Source organism: Sciurus vulgaris, assembly GCF_902686455.1.
Source record: "Sciurus vulgaris genome assembly, chromosome: 4".
Lineage (NCBI taxonomy): Eukaryota > Metazoa > Chordata > Mammalia > Rodentia > Sciuridae > Sciurus > Sciurus vulgaris.
This window is the reverse complement of record NC_136464.1, coordinates 11,547,703-11,570,879: the sequence shown is the minus strand read 5'-3', so window position 1 is coordinate 11,570,879 and position 23,177 is coordinate 11,547,703. Positions and strand designations below refer to the sequence as shown.

Here is a 23,177-nt window from a genome sequence, read left to right as displayed (position 1 = left end):
AAATCGCTTCCTGCAGTGTAAGTTCCTCTATTACAGATATGAGAATTAAGAATAAAAGCATCGGTCGATGTAATCGTTTCTTTCTCCTTTAGGTTTCCAAAGACAGGCAGGTTCATTTCCACTGCACTTCCGTTTTCTCCCAGGCTGGTTATGGGGTCAGGTGAGTGTTCCAGAGCTCCTCCTGGACAGCAAGCACTGAGCCCTTGGAAGAAAGTGATTAAAACGTTACCAAGGGACGCCAGGGTCCCCGAGTATCACTGTACGAGGGTTTGGAGGTGGGCGCGACTCCCCTAGCTTTGAAGACGACTGCGATCTCATTCAGAGGAGGGGCAGCGCGCGGACCGCGAGCCCCGGGAACACCCGCGCGGTGCGAAGGAGGCAACGAGGCTGAAGACCGAAACCCTACCGGGCGCACAGAGGACGCCCGGGGCCGCCAGGCGCCCAGGTCCACCTCGGGGCGATCGCGGTCCGCAGACGCGCTCAGGACGGCTCCGGGAGGGCGGGAGGATCCGGAAGCGGTGGAGGGGGGAGGCGAGCCCCGCCCCGGCCCCGCCCCCGGCTCGGCCCCGCCCCGCCGCGCCACGATTATAGCCGATGACTCAGGGCGGAGCTCCGCATCCAACCCGCACGGCCGCCAACTTCTCTGGATGGGACCAGAAGTTTCTAGCCGGCCAGTTGCTACCTCCCTTTATCTCCTCCTTCCCCTTTGGCAGCGAGGAGGCTATTTCCAGACACTTCCACCCCTCTCCGGCCACGTCACCCCGTCCTTTAATTCATAAAGGTGCCCGGCGCCGGCTTCCCGGACACGTCGGCGGCCCGCAGACCTCTCGCTCCACCGGCGGCGGCCAAGTGTCCGCACCCGCGACCCCGCGTCCCGCGGCCGCTGCGGCCCGACCCCAACCCAGCATGAGCGCTGCCACCCACTCGCCCATGGTGCAGATGGCGTCCGGCAACGGCGCCGGTGACCGCGACCCCCTGCCCCCCGGCTGGGAGATCAAGATCGACCCGCAGACCGGCTGGCCCTTTTTCGTGGACCACAACAGTCGCACCACGACGTGGAACGACCCGCGCGTGCCCCCCGAGGGTCCCAAGGTGAGCCGAGCCCGCGGCCCCACCTCGACGGCGAGCAGGCCGGGCCCGGGGCCGGGGGACTGGGCGCGCGGGGTACGCCAGGGCTCCCGAGCGCCGGAGGTCGGCCAAGGCCACCGCGGACGCTCGGCCCTCGGGGCGGACAGCGGCCCCGCGCGGGGGTGGGTCGCCGCTCCCCTTGCGTCCTGCTGCGCGCGGGCCAGTGCCCTCTGCAGACCCGCCCTTGACAGGCGTCCGGCCCCGGGAAGCACCCGAGGGCTGGCCTGGGGAGTGCGACCCGCGCGGGGGCGCCGGGTCTCGTCCACTCGCTGGGTTCGAGGGGCCGAGGGCCAGGTGGCTGGAGCTGCCCGCGCTCCTGGGCTCCGGGAGGGGCGGCCGGCCTGGTCAGCAGCCCAGGCCCTGGGCAGGCCCCGGCCAGGCCTCTCTCCCCGCCCGGGCTGGCGTCCTGAGATCGCGGTTCCCTCTGCGGTTCGCGCACCGTCCCTCTGGGCGGACGCCAGAACCCCTCGCAGGCAAGGGTAGGGGGCCTCGGGGAGATTTCACCTCCCAGTCCCTCAACTTGGTGGAGGGTTGTGTCGACTTTTCTCTCGAGTCTCAGGTAGAGTGACTCAGGACGCTGGCGTACATACATTTCACTAGCCTTTTTCTTTCTGCGTTTGGAATTACGACTGTATTATTGTTTGAAACTGCTTTCAATAAGGTGTCCTAGTGTGACTTGTTAAAAAAAACCACAAGGTACTTTTCTCCCGGGCAGTTTCTGTGCTACAGATCCCTGACTGCCTCATAGTTGGCCCCTGCCTGGCCACATTGCCTCACACTGGAGAGAAAGAGAATTTTTTTTTTTTTTTTTTTTTTAAACGGCATACATTCCCATCCTTGTTATGGTATTAAAATACTTAGGATTTGTTCCCAGTACACAAATAACTGAAGAGCGATACTCTTGTGAATGCAGCAGATATATACCCCAGTTTCAAATACGCAGAGATGCCTTCAAGAGCATGAAAAATTGAAAATACAGATTTACAATGAAGACCATTTGAAACTTGAAAATAGACATTTGGATTGAATCTGCTCATTTAAAAATATAATTAAAATCTTATAATTAACATTGATGTATTAATAATTCTATAAATTCGAGCTTTTTCAAAGTAAAACATTTGGAAAAGTACACCTAAAGACTAATTTTTACTGCTGTCTGGAAACAATTAAAAGCAGTAAAGAGCTGATAACCACTATTTTAGAAAAAAAGATTTGTATTATCCACCTTCACTTTTAGACACTTTTTTTTTTTTTTTTTTTTGGTGGTGCAACAGACAGAACTTGGGGCCTCACAAATGCTCAAATAACAAATACAGGGCCCCCAGCTCACATTTATTTTTTCTTAAAGATACTGATAAAACTCAGGTATCTAAGAGCGAAGCATTGTACATTCAGCAGTTCACATTTACAAGAAATTAATAGTGTATTCCTAAAAATCAGTATAAGAGACTGTAATTAGCTGGGATGGTCATAATTATATATACACACACACACTGTGTGAAGTTTGTACTCCATCCCTCTTACTACAGAGTTCATGGGTGTAGATCTCTACTTTGAGGCCTCTTTCCAGTAGACACAGGGACAGTCAGGATCTGCCTGTACCCTTTGTTAGGAAGGAAGATTAAGTTTGAGCACATACATTGGTGGTACTTTGTTTCCAACATGAAATTTACCTAGCAAGTTGGGATCTTCCTATGGATGGATTAGACTGGAATTTCACAAGCCTTTTTAAGGGAAAAAAATCCAAGTTGAGTTACTATTACTGTTCTCAACAAACAGAAACTATGAACTACTAAAGTAGCAGTGCTGGGTTGAAAGAGTTGATTTGAAATTTTCACGGTCAGAATTTCATTTTTTAAATCTTAATTTTGTTTATTTATTTATTTTTGGTACCAGGGTTTGACCCAGAAGCCCTTAACCACTGAACCACATCCCTAGTCCCCCTTTTTAAAAAAATTTTTGAGGTAGGGTCTTGCTAAGTTGCTTAGGGACTCCCTAAATTGCTGAGACTGGCTTTGAACTTGCAATCCTCTTGCCTCAGTCTCCTCAGCTGCTGGAATTACAGGCATTTGCCACTGCACCCAGCATGGTAAAATTTTCAAGTTGAAAGTTCTTAAAGCCCCTGGGCTAGGTGGCGCATGCCTGTAATCCCAGTGATTTAGCAAGACCCTCAGCAAGTTGGTGAGACCCTGCCTCAAAATAAGAAATAAAAAAGGGCTGAGTATGTAACTCAGAGATAAAGCACTCCTGGGTTAAATCCCCAGTACCAAAAGAAAAAAAGAAATATCCTTAAAGATCTTTTGGTTCAGTCTGTTTATTTTATTGATAAAGAAATGCAGAGAGTTCAAGTGTGTTTCTGAAGGTCATAGAGCTAGCATCAATAGCAAGGACAGAACAGTATGGAGTGTGCTAATAACAGGCAGTGTTTGTTCAGAAGTTAGAAGTGGCTCGAATTCTTATGAGACTAAAGCATGCGGGATGACGTTCTTGAGCATCTCTAAGTCTTCCCCACCACATTGGGTCACTCAACTCTGCTATAGTTGCTTGGATTTTGGTGAGTAGATGTGATCAGCTCAAGAAGAGTTTTCTTTATCAAATTGACTACCTGGGATTTGTCGGTGTGGTACCAAAACACAAGGAGAAAACTAACATCAGTCTAGAATCCAGATCCTTTCAACTGCTTCCTGCTTCATGTCTGGGTTTCATTGCTTTCAAAACAGTGCTTTGATAGTCACAGAATATCTGGGCGACGGGTGCAGTTTCACTTACATGAATCACACCTTACCCCAGACTAAATGCAGTGGAAAATCCTTCAGTGTTGTTTTATATTAGAAGTTGGTTTCCTAATGCATAATGAGAAAAGTGCTGGTTCCTAAAAGAAAGGGCTTTTTTGGAGAGGCTGAACTAGAGACCCCTGTAAGCATCCTCACCTGGAGAAGATGCTGCCAGTCAGTAAAAAACATTCATTGAGCATGGAAAGCTCTCTTGGGGGAGGATTCTGTTTCAGGATGTTTACAGTCTAACCACGTTGGTAAAGAAATGGCTTTCATGGAAAGAAGAATAAGACTAGCACTTTGTCCTCTTGAGGTTGATCCTCTACCTTTCCCTGAAGTGTTTAAAGCAAGTCTTTTACCCACCCCCCCCACCTTTTTTTTTTTTTTTTTTAATTTTAATAACAAGGAGTCTGGTGAACACATGTCAATGCGGCAAAGACACTGGCTTCATCTAGCACCTTTCTTTTTATTTGGTACTGAGAATTGAACCCAGGAGCACTTTACCACTGAGCCATATCCCCAGCCCTTCTTATTTGTTATTTTGAGACAGGGTCTCACTAAGTTGCCAAGCTTGGCCATGAACTTTCGATTCTCCTGCCTCAGTCTCTAGAGTTGCTGGATTATAGGTGTGAGCTACTGTGCCTGGTCTGTCCAGGACCTTTGTAGGCAGTTGAACCTCCCACATGCAGTCTCCCTGGATTTCGATTTTCAGCACTCTTGGCCTTCCCATTTATTTATTTATGTCAGCCCAGGCCCCTTTCCTGCCAGATGTCAGTGATCACTTTGGACTCTGGAGATGCGCAGTTACCTGTAGACACTCCCCAGTTCTCCCTGAGGAAACAGAGCCCAGGTATTCTGAGTTCTGGTCACTCTAACACCTTCCTGGATGGAAAGCAGACACTTCCCTCGCAGAGTGAGGCTGTTCTTGCTCTGTGGATCTTTGGGGTTCCCAGTGCGGCAGTCTCCAGAAGGACTTTTTTAAGAATGTATATTGTAGTTGTGTCACCTGGGCTCCACATTGAATCTGAGTTGCTAAGAGTGGTGCCCAGAAATCTAAGTCCAAAAAGCTTTCTGCCGACTCTGATTCTGCCAGACTGGCCTTGAGAGCCACGAGGGCCTCTGATCCCCTTTGGCAGTGGGGGGAGCTGTGACATGGTGTATGCCTGCGTGGGCCCTGGAATCCCTCAAGCCGCGCCTGCTTCACGTCTGGCCTTCGGAGCTTTGTCTGGCCTTCACTTTCCTTGTTGGGGAAAATTTCCCAGTGCCTGAGCTTCTGCAGTGCAATTCTGGGGTGGATGTGGGGACAGGGTTAAGACAGTCTCACAGCAGAGTCTGGCAGGGAGTTAGTGTGAGAGTGGGGAGGTGGTCAGACTCTTGGCAGTGCTGAGACCTCCCCACACCCAGGAGACAGGAGATGTGAGCCAGTGCCAGGGCTCCCCTCCTTCCGTCTTGCCCTCCCAGCATTTGCTCACCATCATAATGTGGCAGATTACACTCAGGTACTGTGAAAGATGGAAACGTCCCTTCAGAGAAAGTTGGAAATATTTCAGGTATGATTGAAGCAGAGAGAGCCATTTATTCTGCGTCAGATTCAGCAAAGCCTCCTGAAATTTTCTTAAAGACGAGATCATTTTGCTCTTTCTGGATCGATTGCAAGCTGTTGTGTCTCTCAGCAGACTCGGAGCACAGTTGGGAGATGAGTGGCCATTCTCTCCTTCGCATCTCCAGCAGGTTGCAGTCATGGCTGAGCAAATGCCTTCGCAACTGGAGGAACTGATTTGTCAGGGGCAGTTGAAGAACATGGCCACATATCTTGGGAGCCTGGCTCTTCCAAGACCTTTATTTTCTAAAGAATGACCTGTGTTTGGCTCACTCAAGAACTGAGTGCGCCTTGGAGAGTATAATTTGTGCCTGTTCTGTGAAGTAGGTTCCCCTTTATGAGGGCAGAGTCTGTACGCAGGACCGGTGGCAGTGGTGGTGGAGTTTGACGTTAGCCAGGGCTGGGAAGGCTTACGCACTGGATGCTATCGGGGCTGGTAGTGAGTCACAAAGCTTCATACCACCCATGAGGCTTGATTAGCACTGTCCTCGTTTCTGGAATGACACACAGTTGCCTTATATAAACCACTCTGCATGTTTATTACTTTTTATTGACATTTTAAAATGATGTTCTGTTGTTTACCATCCATAACAGGAAACCATACATAATCCAGACCTGCTCTTTCTCCTTCAAGTTTTGCCATTTTAATGCTGCTCTTAAATATTTCAGAGGCCTATGTTGAAACACTGGGAACTGAAGACAAAGGTCCACTTATTAGAAACCTCTGAGACCTCTAGTGTAGACCAGCACCCAGGTACCCACCACGTGACTGTTATTCTCCAACCCCTCCCTGGCTCCCCACTGTCGTGAATCAGCTCCACACCCCCAGTCTGTTCCTTCCTCAGAAGTTAGACTCAGCCAGACTTCTGAGGCCAGATGCCAGATCCCCTTCTTCTGCAGATGCGGTGTCTCTCCATCTTCACCTGGCACTTGTAATACTTTGTGTGATATCTGGTGTTACTAAGTCTTCACATATTTCTATAAAGATGTCTTTGGGGCCTGGCAGCTTTTGAGGAAGCCAGGCCGTTTGCAAAAGCTTAATCAGAAAGATTTCTTCAGGAAGGGATGAATGTGTTTTTCTTGGTCTGTCAACACATTGATACCTGTGTGCAAGATATAAATGTGTGCTTTTTCAGATCTTGTCTTTTTTAGATCTTCAGGACAGCTCTCTGAGGTAAGAGCTATTAAATACACCTTATGCCTGAGAAAACAGGCTTGGAGAGGGGATTTGCCTGACCTTTGGTGGCAGAAAGACTGTATGTAATGACTTTACCCCCACCTAGGGCCTGCTGGAGTGACAGACAATTGTCCTTAGTGGGCCAGGCTGCTTCATACTCTGGCTTCCCAGGCTCACTCCTAGGTAATAAACAGTCCTGAGTCCATCTTTGTATAGTTGATCAGAAATGTTGGCCCATTTCCTGAGCCTGGGTCTCAACTCAGGAGGTGGGTCACTGTTTTCTTGTTGCAACATTAAATGCCATATAAGGGACAGCTGTGCCTTCTCCTTGAACCGTGTCCCACTTCCTTCCAGTGAGAGGCAGGCTCTCCCTATGCTGGACTCCTCGTGACTCTAATTGGAATCTTTTTTTCTAAAGGTGGGCCCTTCCCTGCTTCGCCTTGGGCTCACATGGCAGTTGCAAATTCTGGGACCGACTGTTTCATCTCTGCCTCTCTGTACCAGCTGGGGAAAATTCTTAACTGCTGACTGTGTGGGCTCAAAGAAGTGTGGTGGGTGCGTGTCACCAGGAGCCTTCCGTTGGTTCCTCGGCACTGCAGTGTTGTTGTGGGCTCCTAATCGTCCCCCAGAGAGGCCTGTCCCTCTGATCACTCTCTGAATGCCCTTTTCTGCATAGAGGATGTCAGTCTTAATTCCCCAAGTCCATCCTTATGGTTCTGGAGAAGCTCTGTTTTCCACCAGTGACACAGCATCTTCCAGTCAGCCTGCCTGCGGGAGGGGCTGGGAGCCAACAACAGCAGCCAGACGCTGTCTGCACTGCTAGGGATCTGCGACACTGGGAAAGGAGACTTTTTAATTTCTTTTTCTTGTGGAGGGCAGTAAGATCAGACATTGCATATGCAAAACTTCTTATTTACTGTCAGTTCAGAAAAGTCTGGAATTGCTGGCTGCTCCTGTGTGCATCAGGAGCCTATTGTAAACACATCAGCTGCCCAAGGCTCCCAGCACAGAGCTGGGCACTGCTGAATTGAGGTGAGACTTTCTACTGGAAATTCTTAGCATCCTGTTGGAGAATAGACATTTCCTATTTTGAAATAACTTCTTCAGTGCCCACTAAAGTAGAATTATAGTTATTTTAAAATTAAAAAATTTCTTCTTGGACACCAAAAAAATGAATGGTTTAAAAAATTTAAACGGTGGCGAAATAGGAAGGCATCTGCATGTACCAAGGCAAAGACAGCCACTTCACTGCTTGATTGAACCTCCTGGGTCAGTGGAACAGGCCTCAGTGCAGGGCAGGGCCTGCCCTCCTGGAGAATGGGGTCTTCTCCCTCCAGAGGCCCCGGTGCTGACAGTGCCCCGTGCCGGGCGCCATTGCAGTCCTGAGGCGCCGGGCGCCATTGCAGTCCTGAGGTCGCAGTGAGTCAGAACTGAGCCAGTGTCTTCACTCCGCTCACTTGCCCTGTCTTGGCTGGGCCGATGACTCAGCAGTGCTGTGGCTCCCTGACCCAGCGCACACGAACTGAATGTTCCAGGTCTGAGCCTCAGCCCCGCTTGGCCAGATGAAACGCTTTCTTTCCTACTGCATTCAGCCCAGGAAGACAAAGAGTTTAGAGATGTTACATGTGAGTGTGACCGCAGAGTGTGTAGAGGTGTGACAGGGAAGGGCTGGTGAAAGGGCTGGTCTTAACCATCAGACAAACAAACGCAGGTTCTAGAGAGCTTAGTTAAATTGCTCACCCTCCCCCCTTCTATAAAATGAGTATTGCAGCTGTATTGTCCAGCAGGGTTGGAAGAATGCAGGGAGATGTTGCCTGGAAGGTGGTTAGTCCAAAGCCGGGGCTGGTGCATGCCCAGTCCCTGGAGATGTTCACAGCCTCTGTTTCGGGGTAGGAGGGTATTTGCAGATAGGCATTTGGCTGCCCCAGTGGTATATGTGGCTGTGCATGGGCCGTTCAGGTCTCAGATAGGCCCAAGTATTGCTTCTCGAAAGTCAGACCTCCTTTTATCCTCTTTGCACCAAGTTGACTTGACTCTCCCTTAACCGTGTCTAGACAGCCCTCAGAACCCTGCCCTGGGCTGGCTGTGTCCCTTGTGATAGCAGTGTGCAGATGGGGAGTAACTTGGGATGCAGCAGGGGGTCAGCTGAACACTCTTAGGTCTTCTAGAGCCTTAGCCAGCCCCTGACCCCATCACCTGGCAATCCCCTGATCTCTCCCTGAGACAGGCCTGGGGATGGTGATTCCTGCACAAAGCTGCCGGAGCCCTGCCTTCCTCAGCCCAACTCCTTGAGGACAGGCTGTCTCTTGGACATCCTAGCACAGCCCTGAGGACAGTGCCAGGCAGGAATGAGGTGGTAGGACCCTTAGGGGCTGGGGAGAGCCAAGACATCTTAATGAGGGCCTATGGACCCCGTTACCTGCCCCCAGCTCAGAGGGGTACAAATGTCACTAAAGATGGAAGAAGGGGGTTTTCTAACTGCCTTCATCATCTTGCGGGGAGGATGTGGGTCTTGTGGGAAAAATGCTTTGAGAAGCTACTTAGGGTAGGGAGAAGAATCCCTAGGAATCTCCCCAAGGGACTCACTACTGGTCAGAGAGACCCTTTGCCCCAGCTGCTGTTTATGAATTGGAGATTTTTTTTTTTCTCTTGGCAAAGCATATTTTATACAAAATGCACATCTGCTCTCACCCTACACTGCCAGCTAACATTTTCATGGTTGGTATCTAGCAAATGGAATGGCCATGCAGTGTACCAGTGTGTCCACTTTTGATGTGGAACAGGTCCTTGAGAAGGTTGTGGAAATGTACCAGGTGTGAGGAGGGTCCCTTCCTGATCTCTTTAAAAAATTCAGGTAGAGCTTGCTTCCTGCTCTGGAGAGTTCAGGTACTTTTCCATCTGTCATTCCTAGCTTTAGATGGATTAAAGCAGGTGGCCTGCTCCTTCTCCTCCTCTTTTTTTTTTTTTTTTTTTTCTGAAGAGGAAGTAGGTAGTGTTTATTTTTCCCTGAATCCACGAGTTCAGGAGCTGAACATCTTGGCCTGGCTGTGCACCACCTTCCCATGTGACCTTGGGCTCATCTATTTCCACATTTGCTAAGTGGAATCCTTGAGGAGAGGTCTGGTGGGTGGGGACAGTGGGGAGGCTAGAGGCTTGGCTTTGAGCTCCAAGCTCTCCCCGCATTGGAGAAATGCTCAACAGCTGCCATTGGGTATACTTGACTTGAGAACTGCTTGTGGGCCCTGGTGAGGGATGTCGCCTAGATGCCAGCAAATGTTCTGCCTCCTGTGGACAGTCCCATGCCCCAGCCTGGCCTGGCTTTTCCTTCCCAGGTCTCTGGTTGTGTGCAGGGACCCCCAGTTGGGTATTGGTTCCAGCACTGAGTTTGTCTTTTTTATAGGTCCTTCCCCAGAATACCTTGCAAACCTGATGGAAAGGGGAGAGGACTGAGGTGAGGCCTTCTGAGGGGATTTTGGCAGTGTTTGCTTCCAGGTTCGTTCTCAGCAGAGAAAATGGAGTTCTTGCTAATTAGTGCCCTCAAGGCTCTCAGATAAAAGGGCCAGCAACTCTAATTGGCTTCTTAACCACTTGGTGAAAACCTGGGAGGAACTGGGATTTGTAAACAATAGGCCCAACCTAGGAGAAAGCTGGGTTCATCCATAAGTATTTGAGGAGTGAAGAAACATGATTGTACAGGGCAGGGCATGGCTTCAAGTTACAGAGCCTTTTCATGCTTGTTTCACTTAAGTCTTTCAAAAACCCCTAAAAAGTGTTGGGAATTTTACAGCTGGGGAAACTGAGTCTTACTAGTAAGGAGTCCAAGGCCACGAGCTGGTGAGCAGTACAGAGGGATTGGAGCCCAGGGTGACAGCTTGCAGACTAGGGCTCATGTTTTTCATTTCTGTTTGTGTAGACACAGCTGCAAAGAAGAAGCCATGCTAGGGGCTGGGAATGCAGCTCAGTGGCAGAGCACTTGCCTGGCCTGTTAAAGGCCTGGGGTTCGATCCCCCGTACAACAGGAACAAGAAGAAGGAGAAGCAATGCTGTTTTCATCTTCCAAAAGTATTCTCCCGTAGAAAAAGAGGGGGACATTCATTTCATTAGTCCTGGGATAAAATGAATAACAAATAGCAGAGCAAGCCTCCTATCAACTCTGACTCATAGTGGCTCACAGAGTCTACGGCCCCATGGACCTCTGTCTTACCAGGAGTCCCAGGACAAAATTCTACCACCTCAGAGGTTCTGTGAATGGACTTTGGTGGAATGTGGGCCTAGCTTATTATTTAGAATTTGTTCGTTCTGTTATCTACCCCACCCAGCACAGGGAGTGGTAGAAAAGACCCCATATCGCAACCTGGTGGAAACTGAAAGAATTTAGAGTTTTGTTGTAGGGATGCAAATGACTATTTATTTATCAAATTGAAAATAATACTTGATTCATTCCAATGGCCCATTGTACCAAACAGAAAGCGAGTAGGATATTGAAGCTGGGTCCTGTGCCTTAGGTGAAAGCCCTGTGCTCCTGTCTCCTTCCTGATGGAGCTGAGCCAAGCTGCTGAGCTGGACCAGGCCCTAGCTACACGGGGAGTTCTAGGATCGCTCTTTCCTCCATCTCCTTCCTTTGTCTTAGAAGTTTGAGGTGGTGTTAGAACTCAATGCCTGGCCCGGGTGAAGGCTCTTCTGGCCTAAAAGCCCAGTTAATAGAATTTGCGTCCTACTTTAAGGCTCCAGGGCTGTCATCAGAAATGCCTCGTGTCCCAGGAGCTGCGGTTGTTGCTGTTACCCTCAGTTCCCACCGAGATGACGGGAGCTGTGGTTTGCAGGTGTTGATCCCACGTTTTAGGAGCACTGTGGCTAAGAAGCCAAAGCTGTGGGTTGGGGCTCAAGGAGGGGCCTGTTTTCAGGGTTCAGAGGGCCACTCAGTGTTCAGTTTTGGATGGGTCAAGGCCAGCCCTTCTCTGTGGCTGACCTGTGAATGTGCATGTACCCAGCTTACGCCTTGCCAGACCCACACCTAGGCATCCAGGAGCTGTGCTTCCTGCCCTGCTGCAGGGTACAAGGACCGTGGCGGGGGTGGCTGTCAGCCTCTTCATTTGGGATGTGAAATTTTTAGGTGCCTTGATTCCTGGCCATAGAGGCTTTAGATCCCTGTTGCTCCATGATCCCTTGGGGTCTTCACCTGCCTATTAAATCACACTTGCCTGGTCTGGGCTTAAAGTCTGCTTTTGTGTGTGTGTGTACTCCATTGCCCCCTCGTTTAAGAACCACAGCTTCGTCAACATTTCTGGGCCTCCCAGTGCATTGTATAGTTGAGAAAATAAGGTCTGGGGAGGGATTGCAGGCTGTTCGTTTCACACATGGTTCTGGGCAGAACAAGACCTAGGACCAAGTGCAGTCTCCTCCGATCTCCCAGCTGTTCCCTTAGTGCCAGGTACTTGTTACAACCGGTAGCCAAGCCAATGTGGCCTTAAGCAGATAAGCCCAACCGCTTGCCTGGGCTCCAAATCTGACCCTGGGCTTTCTGTAATAATAATGTCTTGTATTTAACAGGACAAATTTTGGCTTGTCTGAGGTAATTTTTTCCTGCTTTTAATTGTGGCCATCTCATGGAGTTATTTGGTGCCCTAAGACAAGCCTCAGAAGATCTTAATGCAATATGCAAGCAAGAGGAAAGAATTAACTAATTCATTTTATAAATTAATGTGGTGATAAGCAGTGGAAGGCCCTGGGGCACTTATTTCCTAATTGGATTTTGTGTACCTTCCTGATGTCCTTACCCAAAGATAAGGATAATGAGCTGAGCTGCAGACAGGTCACGGTGAGGATGGGCAGTCATCAGCGTGGCGGCTGTGATCGCACCCCAGTCCCTATCATGTGATTGCCCCGCTCCACCCACACCCCACCCCTTAGGAGGCCACTTCTCCCCATTGATGTCAGGTTGGGGCAGCAGGGTGAGTCATATCTGAAAGATGCCAGTGTAACTAAGAGGCCGTCTCTAGATGTGTGCTTGAACTTGAGAACACCTCTTGATGGACTGAAGAGACGCATTTTAGTCATATTCTGGGGAATTATAAGTATTACACTTTCTTTTGGCCGTTTAGAAAATATCTTTTTTTACTCAATTATGATGAAAACGACATAGAAAATGCAGTGGGCAGGGCCGGGGCTTGTCTGGCGTGTGTGAGGCCCTGGGTCCGACTCTCGGCACCACATATAAACAAACAAATAAATAAAGGCGGGCTCTCCGTCTACAACTACAAAACATTTTTTTAAATGCAGTGGGCAATGTAGGTCTTCCAGGCAGTGGTTTTTACTTAGGAAGTCAGGCACTTGCTGCTGGACTCCAGCAGTGACAGGAACGGGTTCATCGGGCAGTGGTGCGAGCACACAGCACACCTTGCTTGGCTTGAATTATTCTTTCGGGTACAAGTGCTGATTACCTGTTCTGTGCCTCGATGTGATCTTTCAGTCACCTCAGGCAATGCTTTTCTAAACAAAACCCCACCAGAATGGAGGGGGAGCCTGGAACGTCTCTTAGATGCAACATTTGCATTTTTATTAAATGGCATTAGTTGGTCCTTAATTCTCCTCATCCAGGAACCGTGAACCTCAGGACTGTAGTGAAAAGCAGCCTCTAGGCTGCCCTTCTCCTGTAGCCTTCCCAGTTGTGCCTGCTGGCAGAGCCATTTCCCAGTCTTTTTTCTGGGGTTCTAGATAAATATATAGTTTCATAGATTTTTACACAGGGGTTCACCTGTTTACCACCACCCAGAAAAAAGAATATTTCTATCACCTCAAGATGCTTTCTAGAACCTTCGCAGCCACTCACATCTCCTCCAGAGGTGACTACGTTCTTACTGCTGTTACTCTCATTAGCTTTATCCTCCACTCTTGGTTCCTTTGACACTTCAGAGTCTGAAGAGCATGATCTTGTGCCTCCTCAGGGAGGGAACTTGGATTCTTGTGGCCTCTCGGGCATTCTTAATGTGTCTCCTGAAACTCACCATAGTTCTGCAGGGCGGGTTGCCTGCCCCATCCTCTGGAAATGGAAATGAAGGCTTACTGAGGTAAGAGGATTATCCAGGTTCAGGGAACTGTTACTAATGGAGGGAAGAGTGAACTTGATCCTTTTGAGGCTGGCCTCCACCCTGGAAAAGCCCCATGTCCCTCTTCCATCTCACCCTCCCCTGCTTTCCAAGTCGGTTTGCTTCCTGTTTGCTTCATGCACCCTTAACCTGCCTTACAAACCCCTTGCTTGTTTGACACCCGTGGTTGAGGGCCCAGCAGGGCGGTGGCATAAGGTTCACAGTCGTCGCACTGGGGAACTCAGGCTTGTAACTGCTGGGCAGTGAGTGCGGATTTTTGTTTCACAGTTGGAGAAGCAGTGGGCCCAGTCATCTAGCGAAGATCATATCAGAGGACTTAGGTGGGCCTCTGATTTTGGCTGGAAGAAAGGTGCTCCATTTAGTGGACAGACTGCCCAAAAGGCCTGTTGGGACTCAAGAGTGAGTGGCAGAGGATTCCTTCAGCACCTCCCAGTGGCTCTCTGTGGTGCCCATCTCATAGCAAGAACTGGCTTCTGAATGTGAGGCCTGGATGCTCTCCCTGCTCTTGGGTGACCTGAGAGTTAAGCAGGCTAAAATAATGTTCCTGACCTAGCACGTGGTCATTCTAATCTGAGAGTGCCAAGTGCCTGTCTGCCCATATCCCCAAGGACACAGTGACACCCTTGCCTTTCCTGTGTTTTGGAGGCCCTCCCCAGGGCAAGGTCTCAGCAGGAGAAAAGCAGTTGATGGGCCCGAAAGGGCTAAATTCCAGAGCCAGCCACCTGGTGCCCACGCCTGCCCATAAATAGAAACATCATGAAAACATTGCAGAATTCATGGTCTCTTCAGTCAGAGTCTCAGTCAGCCCTCAGTGTCTGTCCTTACTTTTGACCAGCTTTGAGCAATAGAAAGTGTACCTGAAAGCTCATAAGTTCTTAGTCTTTGCCCTGTTTGCCATTCAGAGAGCTGCCTCCTTAAGCACGGCCCTCTCTCCTTAATACCTGACCTACTCAGATATGTACAAGTGATACACATCAAGAGCTCCCCTCCTCTGGAGAAGGCTCCTCATGCCTGGGAGATGGTTCGGAGCTGTGTTACACAGCCTCTGCTTTTGAGAGGTGGCATCGCCCAGTGGGTGACTGGCCAGCCTTGTTGTCTGAAATAAGATCTTTCTCTGTGGTACATCTGGAACTTGGCCTTCTAAAGGGTCCCAAAATAGCCAAGCCACTGAAGAGAGAACTGCATGAGAGGACAGACGAGAGGGACCCCAACTCTCTTAGCTCAAGTAGGCTTTGTTACGTCAAAGAAAAAACTATTCTGTGGTACTTTTAAGTATGGTAAGGAAAACTTTATTCCAGACCACTGTGCTAGGTGTAGGGGCCACTGCAGTGGGGTTCTGCAGTGGGGGACAGATGGGGCTCGACTCCCAGCACAGCCTGGGCACGTGGGGAATTTATAGCCAAGGAGCAGTGTGAGGGTCACTGGATGGAAAACGACTGAAAGGAAAGAAACATCTGGGCCTAAGAGATGCTGGCTAAACTAACCTACAACAGGATTCTTGCCGAAGATGTCCGAGTGATCAGACCTCACCTGGGGATGGTGGAGACAGGAACCTCATCAGAAGACGAGATGATCAGATGGGGAGGAGTGGTGTGTTCAGCCTTGTATAGCAGAGTTCCTTGGCTAAAACTAGACTTTACAAGTGCACAGATGGGCCTGAGAGGGGTCAGGAGCCTGACTAAAGCTTGGCCAGGCAAAGACTGTCAGTTGGCATCATGAGACTAGCACAATTAATCCCTGGGTTTTGTTCCCTCTCTGCCGTTGTCGTCTTGAGTGCCTCCCTTGTAGCTTGTACTAACATTTCTGAGGAGGCAGCACCACCCCCGCCACCCACTTCTCTCTGAAGATTTCCAAATTGTGTCTGGGTGTGGGCCTAGTGTGAAACATGGTACAGTTGGGAAACTTGGACCTTTTCCGAAGCTGAGAGGTTTGCTGTAATTTGGTAGTTGGATTTGAGTCTTGTTCCTGGGAGATCACCTTCCAGTTGGAAGATTTGGGTGACTGTCAAGCTCTCCTGCGATTGTTCCCCAGAAAAGAAACTCGTCTTACCAGTTTGGGAAATTGAGACTTGAGACTTCCCTTGTGCTCAACAGGTACTCTGGCTCCTCTGCTTTCTCCTGACCACACAGCAGCCTCTGTAGGAGAGAGGATGTTTGGCAGAAGCCGGGGGCTGTGTAGCCTGCTGAGCTGGGGACTGAGTCACTCTGGGAGAGCAGAGGGCTCCACACCAATTTCCTCTTCAGGGTGTTTTCTTTCTAGTTTCTCATGAGTCTTTTTCTGCTCTTTTCATTTTAGGACACTTCATCTTCTGCCAATGGCCCTTCCCGGGAGGGCTCCAGGCTGCTGCCCACTAGGGAAGGCCACCCTGTGTACCCCCAGCTCCGACCAGGCTACATTCCCATTCCCGTCCTCCACGAAGGGGCTGAGAACCGGCAGACGCACCCTTTCCATGCCTATCCCCAGCCTGGGGTGCAGCGATTCAGAACTGAGGCAGCTGCAGCTGCTCCTCAGAGATCCCAGTCACCTCTTCGGAGCATGCCAGAAGCCACCCAGCCAGACAGACAGTGTGGACAGGTGGCAGCAACTGCAGCTGCTCAGCCCCCAGCCTCCCATGGACCTGAGGTAAGGAGAGGCCTGGTCACCCTGGGGCCAGGCACCTGGTAACATATGCCTTGTGCATAATATCGGCAGTCCCCTGGCAAAGATGGTTACAGCCCCCAGCCCCATATTGTCCCCCAGCATTTCACAGGTGTTTTTTTCAAGTGCCCAGGGAATCACATGACTTATTTTAGTAATTAAGGAATGGGGCCAACTATAAACTGCTTGGTCCAGATGCATAAAGGTGAAAGGACCAGAGCTGGCCCTCTGAAGACTGGTCGCCTGGCTCTGATGTTCCTTATTCACACTGAAATTTTCTGTTTCAGAAAGAGTTTTGTATTATTTTATCTAGTTCAGTACTTATGGATAAATATCCACTGCTTCGAGCAATGTTGATAATGAAAACAGGACTGCATAACTGTCCTCAGAGTATCCAGCAGTTTAAAGGAAACCCAAAATAAGGAGTCAAGAAGGCAGCCGCTCTAAAGATAGGGTTCAGCCCAAAACCCATCACTTCAGGGTATGTTGGTGGATTTGGTGCATTAATAACTAAAGAATAGTTGTTAATCTGATTCTTGGTTGGGATTTGTGGGCCATTGGACTTAATAGGATTCCTGAGCAATAAGCCCTTTTTGTCTTCCTGACTGCAGATCATCTGTATCCATGGGCATTGTTCTTGAGCACAAATCCTCACTTCCTGTCTGTGCCCAGAGTCATGATTGCCTCTGAGCTCTGTTCAGCTCCACCACCTGCATAGGGGTAAAAAGTCACAGTTAGCAGGGGACACCAGGAAGGCTTTTTCTTTCCCTGGAGAGACAATACCTATGTATGCAATGTGTTTGCTGTAAAAATCAATCAGAGAAATCTTAGCAAATTTAAGCTAACAAGGCCCTTTTAGAGACCAACTGGAGAAATGCCCTCCTCGTTTTCTAGATGAATAGAAGGTGACCCAGAAGAGAAAAGGACCTGGCTTGTCCCAGGCTCTCAGGGGACAGAGAAGGGTGGAGAAGGGTAGAGGAAAGTGGAAGGAGACATGCAGCAGTAACAGACACCGTGGACAGAGCACATCCTGTGCACGCCACCGTGTGTACACAGATAATCTTACTTAATGTTCAGAACAGCCCGGTCTGTATACAGAGGATGCTCTTACCTATATTTCAGATGACGCTGAAAAATCTATTGAGCTAGTAAGGATTTGAATTCAGGCCCCTTTATTCTAAGCTCTTAGTCCTTTGCTGCTCTCTTAGTGTTGGGGATTGTACCCAGGCCTCATGCCTGTTGAGCACTCCCAGTCATGGAGGGCTACCCCTCAGCCCCTGAACACCACAGTTTGAGAATTAAAACATTTCTAGGTGTGTTGCTTTGAGTAGGTGCACAGTGAAAGTTGGTGTGCCAGAGTCATGGGACCCCACCCTCTACCCTTTGTCTTTTACAGAGGTCCCAGTCTCCAGCTGCCTCGGACTGCTCATCCTCATCCTCCTCAGCCAGCCTGCCTTCCTCTGGCAGGAGCAGCCTGGGCAGTCACCAGCTGCCTCGGGGCTACATCCCCATCCCAGTGATACACGAGCAGAATGTCACCCGGCCAGCTGCCCAGCCCTCCCTCCACCAAGCCCAGAAGACCCACTACCCAGCTCAGCAGGGTGAATACCAGACCCACCAGCCTGTGTATCACAAGATCCAGGGTGATGAGTGGGAGCCCCGGCCCGTGAGGGCAGCCTCCCCATTCAGGTCACCAGTGCGGGGTGCATCCAGCCGGGAGGGCTCGCCAGCCAGAAGCAATACACCAGTGCACTCCCCGTCGCCCATCCGCGTGCACACCGTGGTTGACAGGCCGCAGGTACGGGAAGTCAGTTGTCAGCAGACTGCCATGGCAGAGGCCAAGGAGCTCTGCGGGCACCGTGGGTTCCCACCTCATTCGCACAGGTGCACCAGGGGAAAAACGAGGGTCTCTGAAATGCAGCAGGAGGGGCGTGGCCCTCAACGTGCTCTGCAGCTGTTTTCAGCTGGTCATTTCTCATGTGACTGCCTTAGGGGCAGAGAAGACCAGTTGCAGGACCCATGCTGTCACTCACATACCTTAACAGGTTTCTTAATGCGTGCCGCAGCCCTGTCCATACTCCAGCCACAGCCTAATTAGGTCAGCTGTCTCCTCCTCACTGTATCCCCTTCTCCCCTGTGCAAGCCCGTTCTGTACAGTCCAGGCCCTCCTTCCGCCTTCCAAGGGACCTGTCAGTTTTGTCTTTCTATGGCGCCTGCTCATCTTCCTGATGGTGCCTTGCATGAATCCTTTATGGCATAGCACGTGATTACTCTGTGCATTTCAAAGTGTTCATCTTCTCTTTAAGCTCTGAGCCTGATGGCAGGGACCATGTCTGACACTTTATGTTTAGCCAGGTGCTTTGCTCCCTGGCTGATGCATCAGCCAGCCATGGTGGGTGGAAAACTGTCCTGGCTGGTGAAGGGCCTGGACACAGAACTGCTCGTCATCTAGCAGAGCAGGGGTGTTGACTCAGGGAGGAAGCGGGGTTAGGAGCCTGAGCAGCCTAGCAGCAGAACACCAGCAGCACAGCCCCTCTGGCTGCAGCTTGAGCAGCTGTATCAAAAGGAAGCTCCCTGTGAACAAAAGTGGGTTATCCTTTTCCTACAGTGGACACCGTCCAGGGCCCTGGAACAGAGAGAGCACCCTCATTTTTAAATTTTTTAGCTTTTTTAATGTAGAAATAATTTCAGCCTTTTACAGAAGCATTACAAACTCCACAAAGAAATTCCACATGTCCTTCACACAAATCATATTAACTACATATTTTAATGGTCTGAGAGTTAGTTGCAAATTCCACATCCCCTTATCCCTAAATACTTCAGCAGATAGTCTTCTCCTAAGTTTTACTGAAGTCACTAGTTACGACTTCCATTCCTTGAAAACCTAAAGAGGGGCATGTCGTGGGTGAGTGAGTGTAAGGACCCAAGTTTGGCTAAAGAGATTTGATCAAAAGAAGGATGCTGGTGTGGAGACGGCTGCATCACATTAGATCCACAATTAGGGAAACGGTACTTAACCCTGTGTCTGTGTTGATCACGGCAACCTCCCCATCTTTTTTTGTGGGGCGCGGGGGTTGGTACTGAGAATTGAACCCAGGGACACTTTACCACTGAGCTACATCCCCAGTTCTTTTTATTTTTAATTTTGAGATTGTATCTCACTAAGTTGTCCAGACTGACCTTTAACTTGTAATACTCCTGCCTCAGCCTCCCAAGTTGCTAGGATTGCAGGTGTGTGCCCCTGTGCCTGGCTGTGACCTCCCTTGGTGTAGCTCGTTCAAAGAACTTTTTTGGGAGGACTTCAAATATTTGATCTAACTGAACATAAAAATAGAATTGATATTTTAAATTGAGAACAACTTAGAAATAGTATAGTCCAAAATTTATTTCCCCTTTGTTGAAACTAGAGCATGTGAGATTTTTAAAGGGGTTTTAAATTTTTATTTATATACTAGAAGAGCTACCGCATTCTTGTTTTGGGCAGCATTCATTTTTAAAAATATAGCTGTCAGGGCTGGGGAGATAGCTCAGTTGGTAAAGTGCTTACCTTGCAAGCATAAGGCCATGGGTTCGATTCCCAGCACCACAAAAAAAAAAAAAAAAAAAAAAAATATATATATATATATATATAAGATGTATATAAATATATAAGTATATATTTATACTTATATATTATAAATATACTTATAAATATATAAGTATATATTTATATATATAAGATATATAAATATATATTTATATATATATAAGATATATATATATAAATATATATATATATCGCTGTCAACTCTAGTCATAAGAAAGACTGCACAGTGAGAGTTCAGCTAGGGAGGCACCCCAGCATGGCTGAGTGTCCGGCTCTGGCACAGATGTGCTAATGCAGAATTATTCTAGAGTTAACTCTTTTGAGTGTCTTGCTTATTTTCAGAAAATACCTTAGCTTGGACAGAAACCACTAGGCTGTCATAAGTTTGAAAAAGCAGATCATTTCTTTTCTGGAATCAGAGATGGAAAGGTCTCCAGGAGCAGAGGCTGCACAGTTAGGAGGCAGACCCCGGGCAGCCACCCCTGTCTGCATCCTGGGTCAGTATCACTTGGGACTTTACTGTGAGCATACCCCACTCCCCAGTCGGCATTAGGTTTTGCTGTTCTCATTTTTGAAAATTATATTGGTTTTCTTTCTTGCCATAAGGCTTTCATCTCCAGAGCACTTGAGGAGATGTAACAGACAAAGAGCCCAGAGGGACCAGTGAAAGAGAATGGTTTGGGCACATACATGATTGATATCATGGGGTTTTTTGGCTGTTGGTTGACTTTGAAAATCTTTTATATGGTTAAACTTCAAAAAAAAAGTTTTTTCTGTTTTCTTATAATTGATAACTAGCTATAAACAACTACCTGTGACATTTAGCCAGTTATTTTAAAGACCTTTGTATCCTTTTTTCTTTTTCTCAGCAGCCCATGACCCATCGAGAATCCCCACCTGTTGCTCAACCTGAAAACAAACCGGAAAGTAAGCCAGGCCCAGCTGGACCAGATCTCCTTCCTGGACACATCCCGATTCAAGTGATCCGCAAGGAGGCAGATTCTAAACCTGTTTCCCAGAAGCCACCACCTGCCTCTGAGAAGGTGGAAGTAAAGGTTCCCTCTGCTCCAATTCCTTGTCCTGCTCCCAGCCCTGCCCCTTCTGCAGTTCCCTCTTCCCCCAAGAATGTGGCTGCAGAAGAGAAGGCAGCCCCCAGCCCTGCCCCCACAGAAGTTGCACCCCCCAAACCAGGAGAGGCTGAGGTCCCCCCAAAACATCCAGGTGTGCTTAAGGTGGAAGCCATCTTAGAGAAGGTGCAAGGGCTGGAACAGGCTGTAGACAACTTTGAAGGCAAGAAGACTGACAAAAAGTACCTGATGATTGAAGAGTATTTGACCAAAGAGCTGCTGGCCCTGGATTCTGTGGACCCTGAAGGACGAGCTGATGTGCGTCAGGCCAGGAGAGATGGTGTCAGGAAGGTTCAGACCATCTTAGAAAAACTCGAACAGAAAGCAATCGATGTCCCAGGTCAAGTCCAGGTCTATGAACTCCAGCCCAGCAACCTTGAAACTGATCCACCACTGCAGGAGATCATGGGGATGGGTACCACAGCAGCAGACAAGGGGAAGAAAGGTCCTGGAAATGAAGATGCCCAAACTGAAACCCAGCAGCCAGAAGCCAAAGAAGCAGCAGCTCCAAACCCCAGCAGCACAACAGACTCAGCGGGCACCCCAGCAGCAGCACCATAGTCCCCAGTAGACAAGAATCAGCCTCGGAGACTGAAACTGTTGTGTGTACATTAGGAAGTTTTAAGTTGCATGCATTTCGGGGACTTTAAGTCAGGTGGTTTTTATTTTTTGTAGGCGTTTGGTACGCAGTAACTTGGGTGGAGGCAAAACACTAATAAAAGGGCTAAAAGGAAAAAGAAGCTTTTCTTCTGTATTCTTACTATGTATAAATAAAGAAGTTGCTTGTTTCAGAAGTTTAACCCCATTGCTTGTTGTTTTGGGCCCCTTTCTGTGCATGGGCACCACCTGTTCACTGTGGTTGTGAGCTGTCTTTCTGTAGCTCTGGACTGAGGAGTTTTGCAGGGGGAGATGGGGCGTCTGTTTCCCATCACATAAATATAAAATCCATTTTTCAGAAATGTTGCTGTTGCTGTAATGGGATGATTTTCATCTCAGAGTTCAAATATCTAACTTTTAGATAGAATAAGATGTAAAGAGCTGTAGGCACATCCGTATGTTGGACAACTTTAATGTTACATTTGAAGAAAAGGAAAATAAAGTAATTATAGAACTCCATTTTTTGGGTGTGATTTCTAAAACATCGAAAAGAGTGGTGACATCAAGATTGTCTGTCCCTGGGCTGCAGTCAGAATAAATGGTCGGCACATTTACAAGCCAGCTTTGGGATGCATAAAGTCTACCTGCCCAGCTCCCAAGGAGTGTGTCTTGATCACTTTTCAGTCTCAGATATGCCTGGAACCTGAGAAGACTCAGGGTTGTGGACTTAGGTAATGGGATGTATCTGCCACACCCCTCAGACTGCTCAGCCAGTAACTGAGGTGCCACTTGGCAGCATTTCTGCCCACCTGGACTGGGGCCACTCTTGGGCCTCCCTGTGGGGCCAGGATGGTTCACAAGTGCACCAGGAAGCCAGTTTCCACGATTGCCAAAGTTCTGTGCAGTCTAGGTCACGGGGATTGGAAATGTGCTCTGAGAGCCTTGGGATCATCTTTATCTGACACCTCTGAGTCACCAAACTAGACTGGGACAAGGTTTATCTTCCCAGGGTTCCTAGAAACCTCTGGGGTTAGGGGCCAGGTGTACTCAGGATCCACTTGGGCAGACGATCATTCTTTCTGTGCCATGGGCCCAGGATCTGAAGATGTGCTCAATTTTTTGAAAAGGAAAGAAGGGCCTGAGACCTTGCAACTCACAGCGAGCATGCTGACTTTTAAGTCCCTGAGCTGAATTTCTCATGACTGGCTTGAGTTTAATATTGGTGCCTGACGATGCCACACAAAAATACACAAGGCCCTACGTGCCACTCAGCTTGCTGAGGAGGGTTGAGTCATCCCGACGGAGTCTGCCAGCACCGTTCCTGAGTGAACTCGCTCGGGGAGGGCAAGCTGGCATGCCACTGATTCTAGAAACTTGAACATGTAAATAGGAAAAGGGAACTCCTGGACTATTTTTAAAGTGAACCAAAGACAGTGTGACCACTT

General features: G+C 48.9%; 1 protein-coding gene across 2 annotated transcripts; it reads left to right on the top strand.

Moving 5' to 3' along the window:
• The first annotated feature begins 607 nt into the window (after positions 1 to 607).
• On the top strand, positions 608 to 22,251 carry BAG3 (BAG cochaperone 3). 2 transcript variants are annotated; one of them, XM_079137156.1, is made up of 4 exons: positions 608 to 1,092; positions 16,081 to 16,407; positions 17,819 to 18,220; positions 20,881 to 22,251. In XM_079137156.1, exons 1-4 carry the CDS (start codon positions 907 to 909, stop codon positions 21,694 to 21,696), a joined length of 1,731 nt encoding a protein of 576 aa, XP_078993282.1. In that variant the 5' UTR covers positions 608 to 906; the 3' UTR covers positions 21,697 to 22,251. The 2 variants fall into 2 exon arrangements, with proteins under 2 accessions (XP_078993282.1, XP_078993281.1); XM_079137155.1 differs by having other exon boundaries at positions 609 to 1,092; positions 20,878 to 22,251.
• Positions 22,252 to 23,177: the final 926 nt, after the last annotated feature.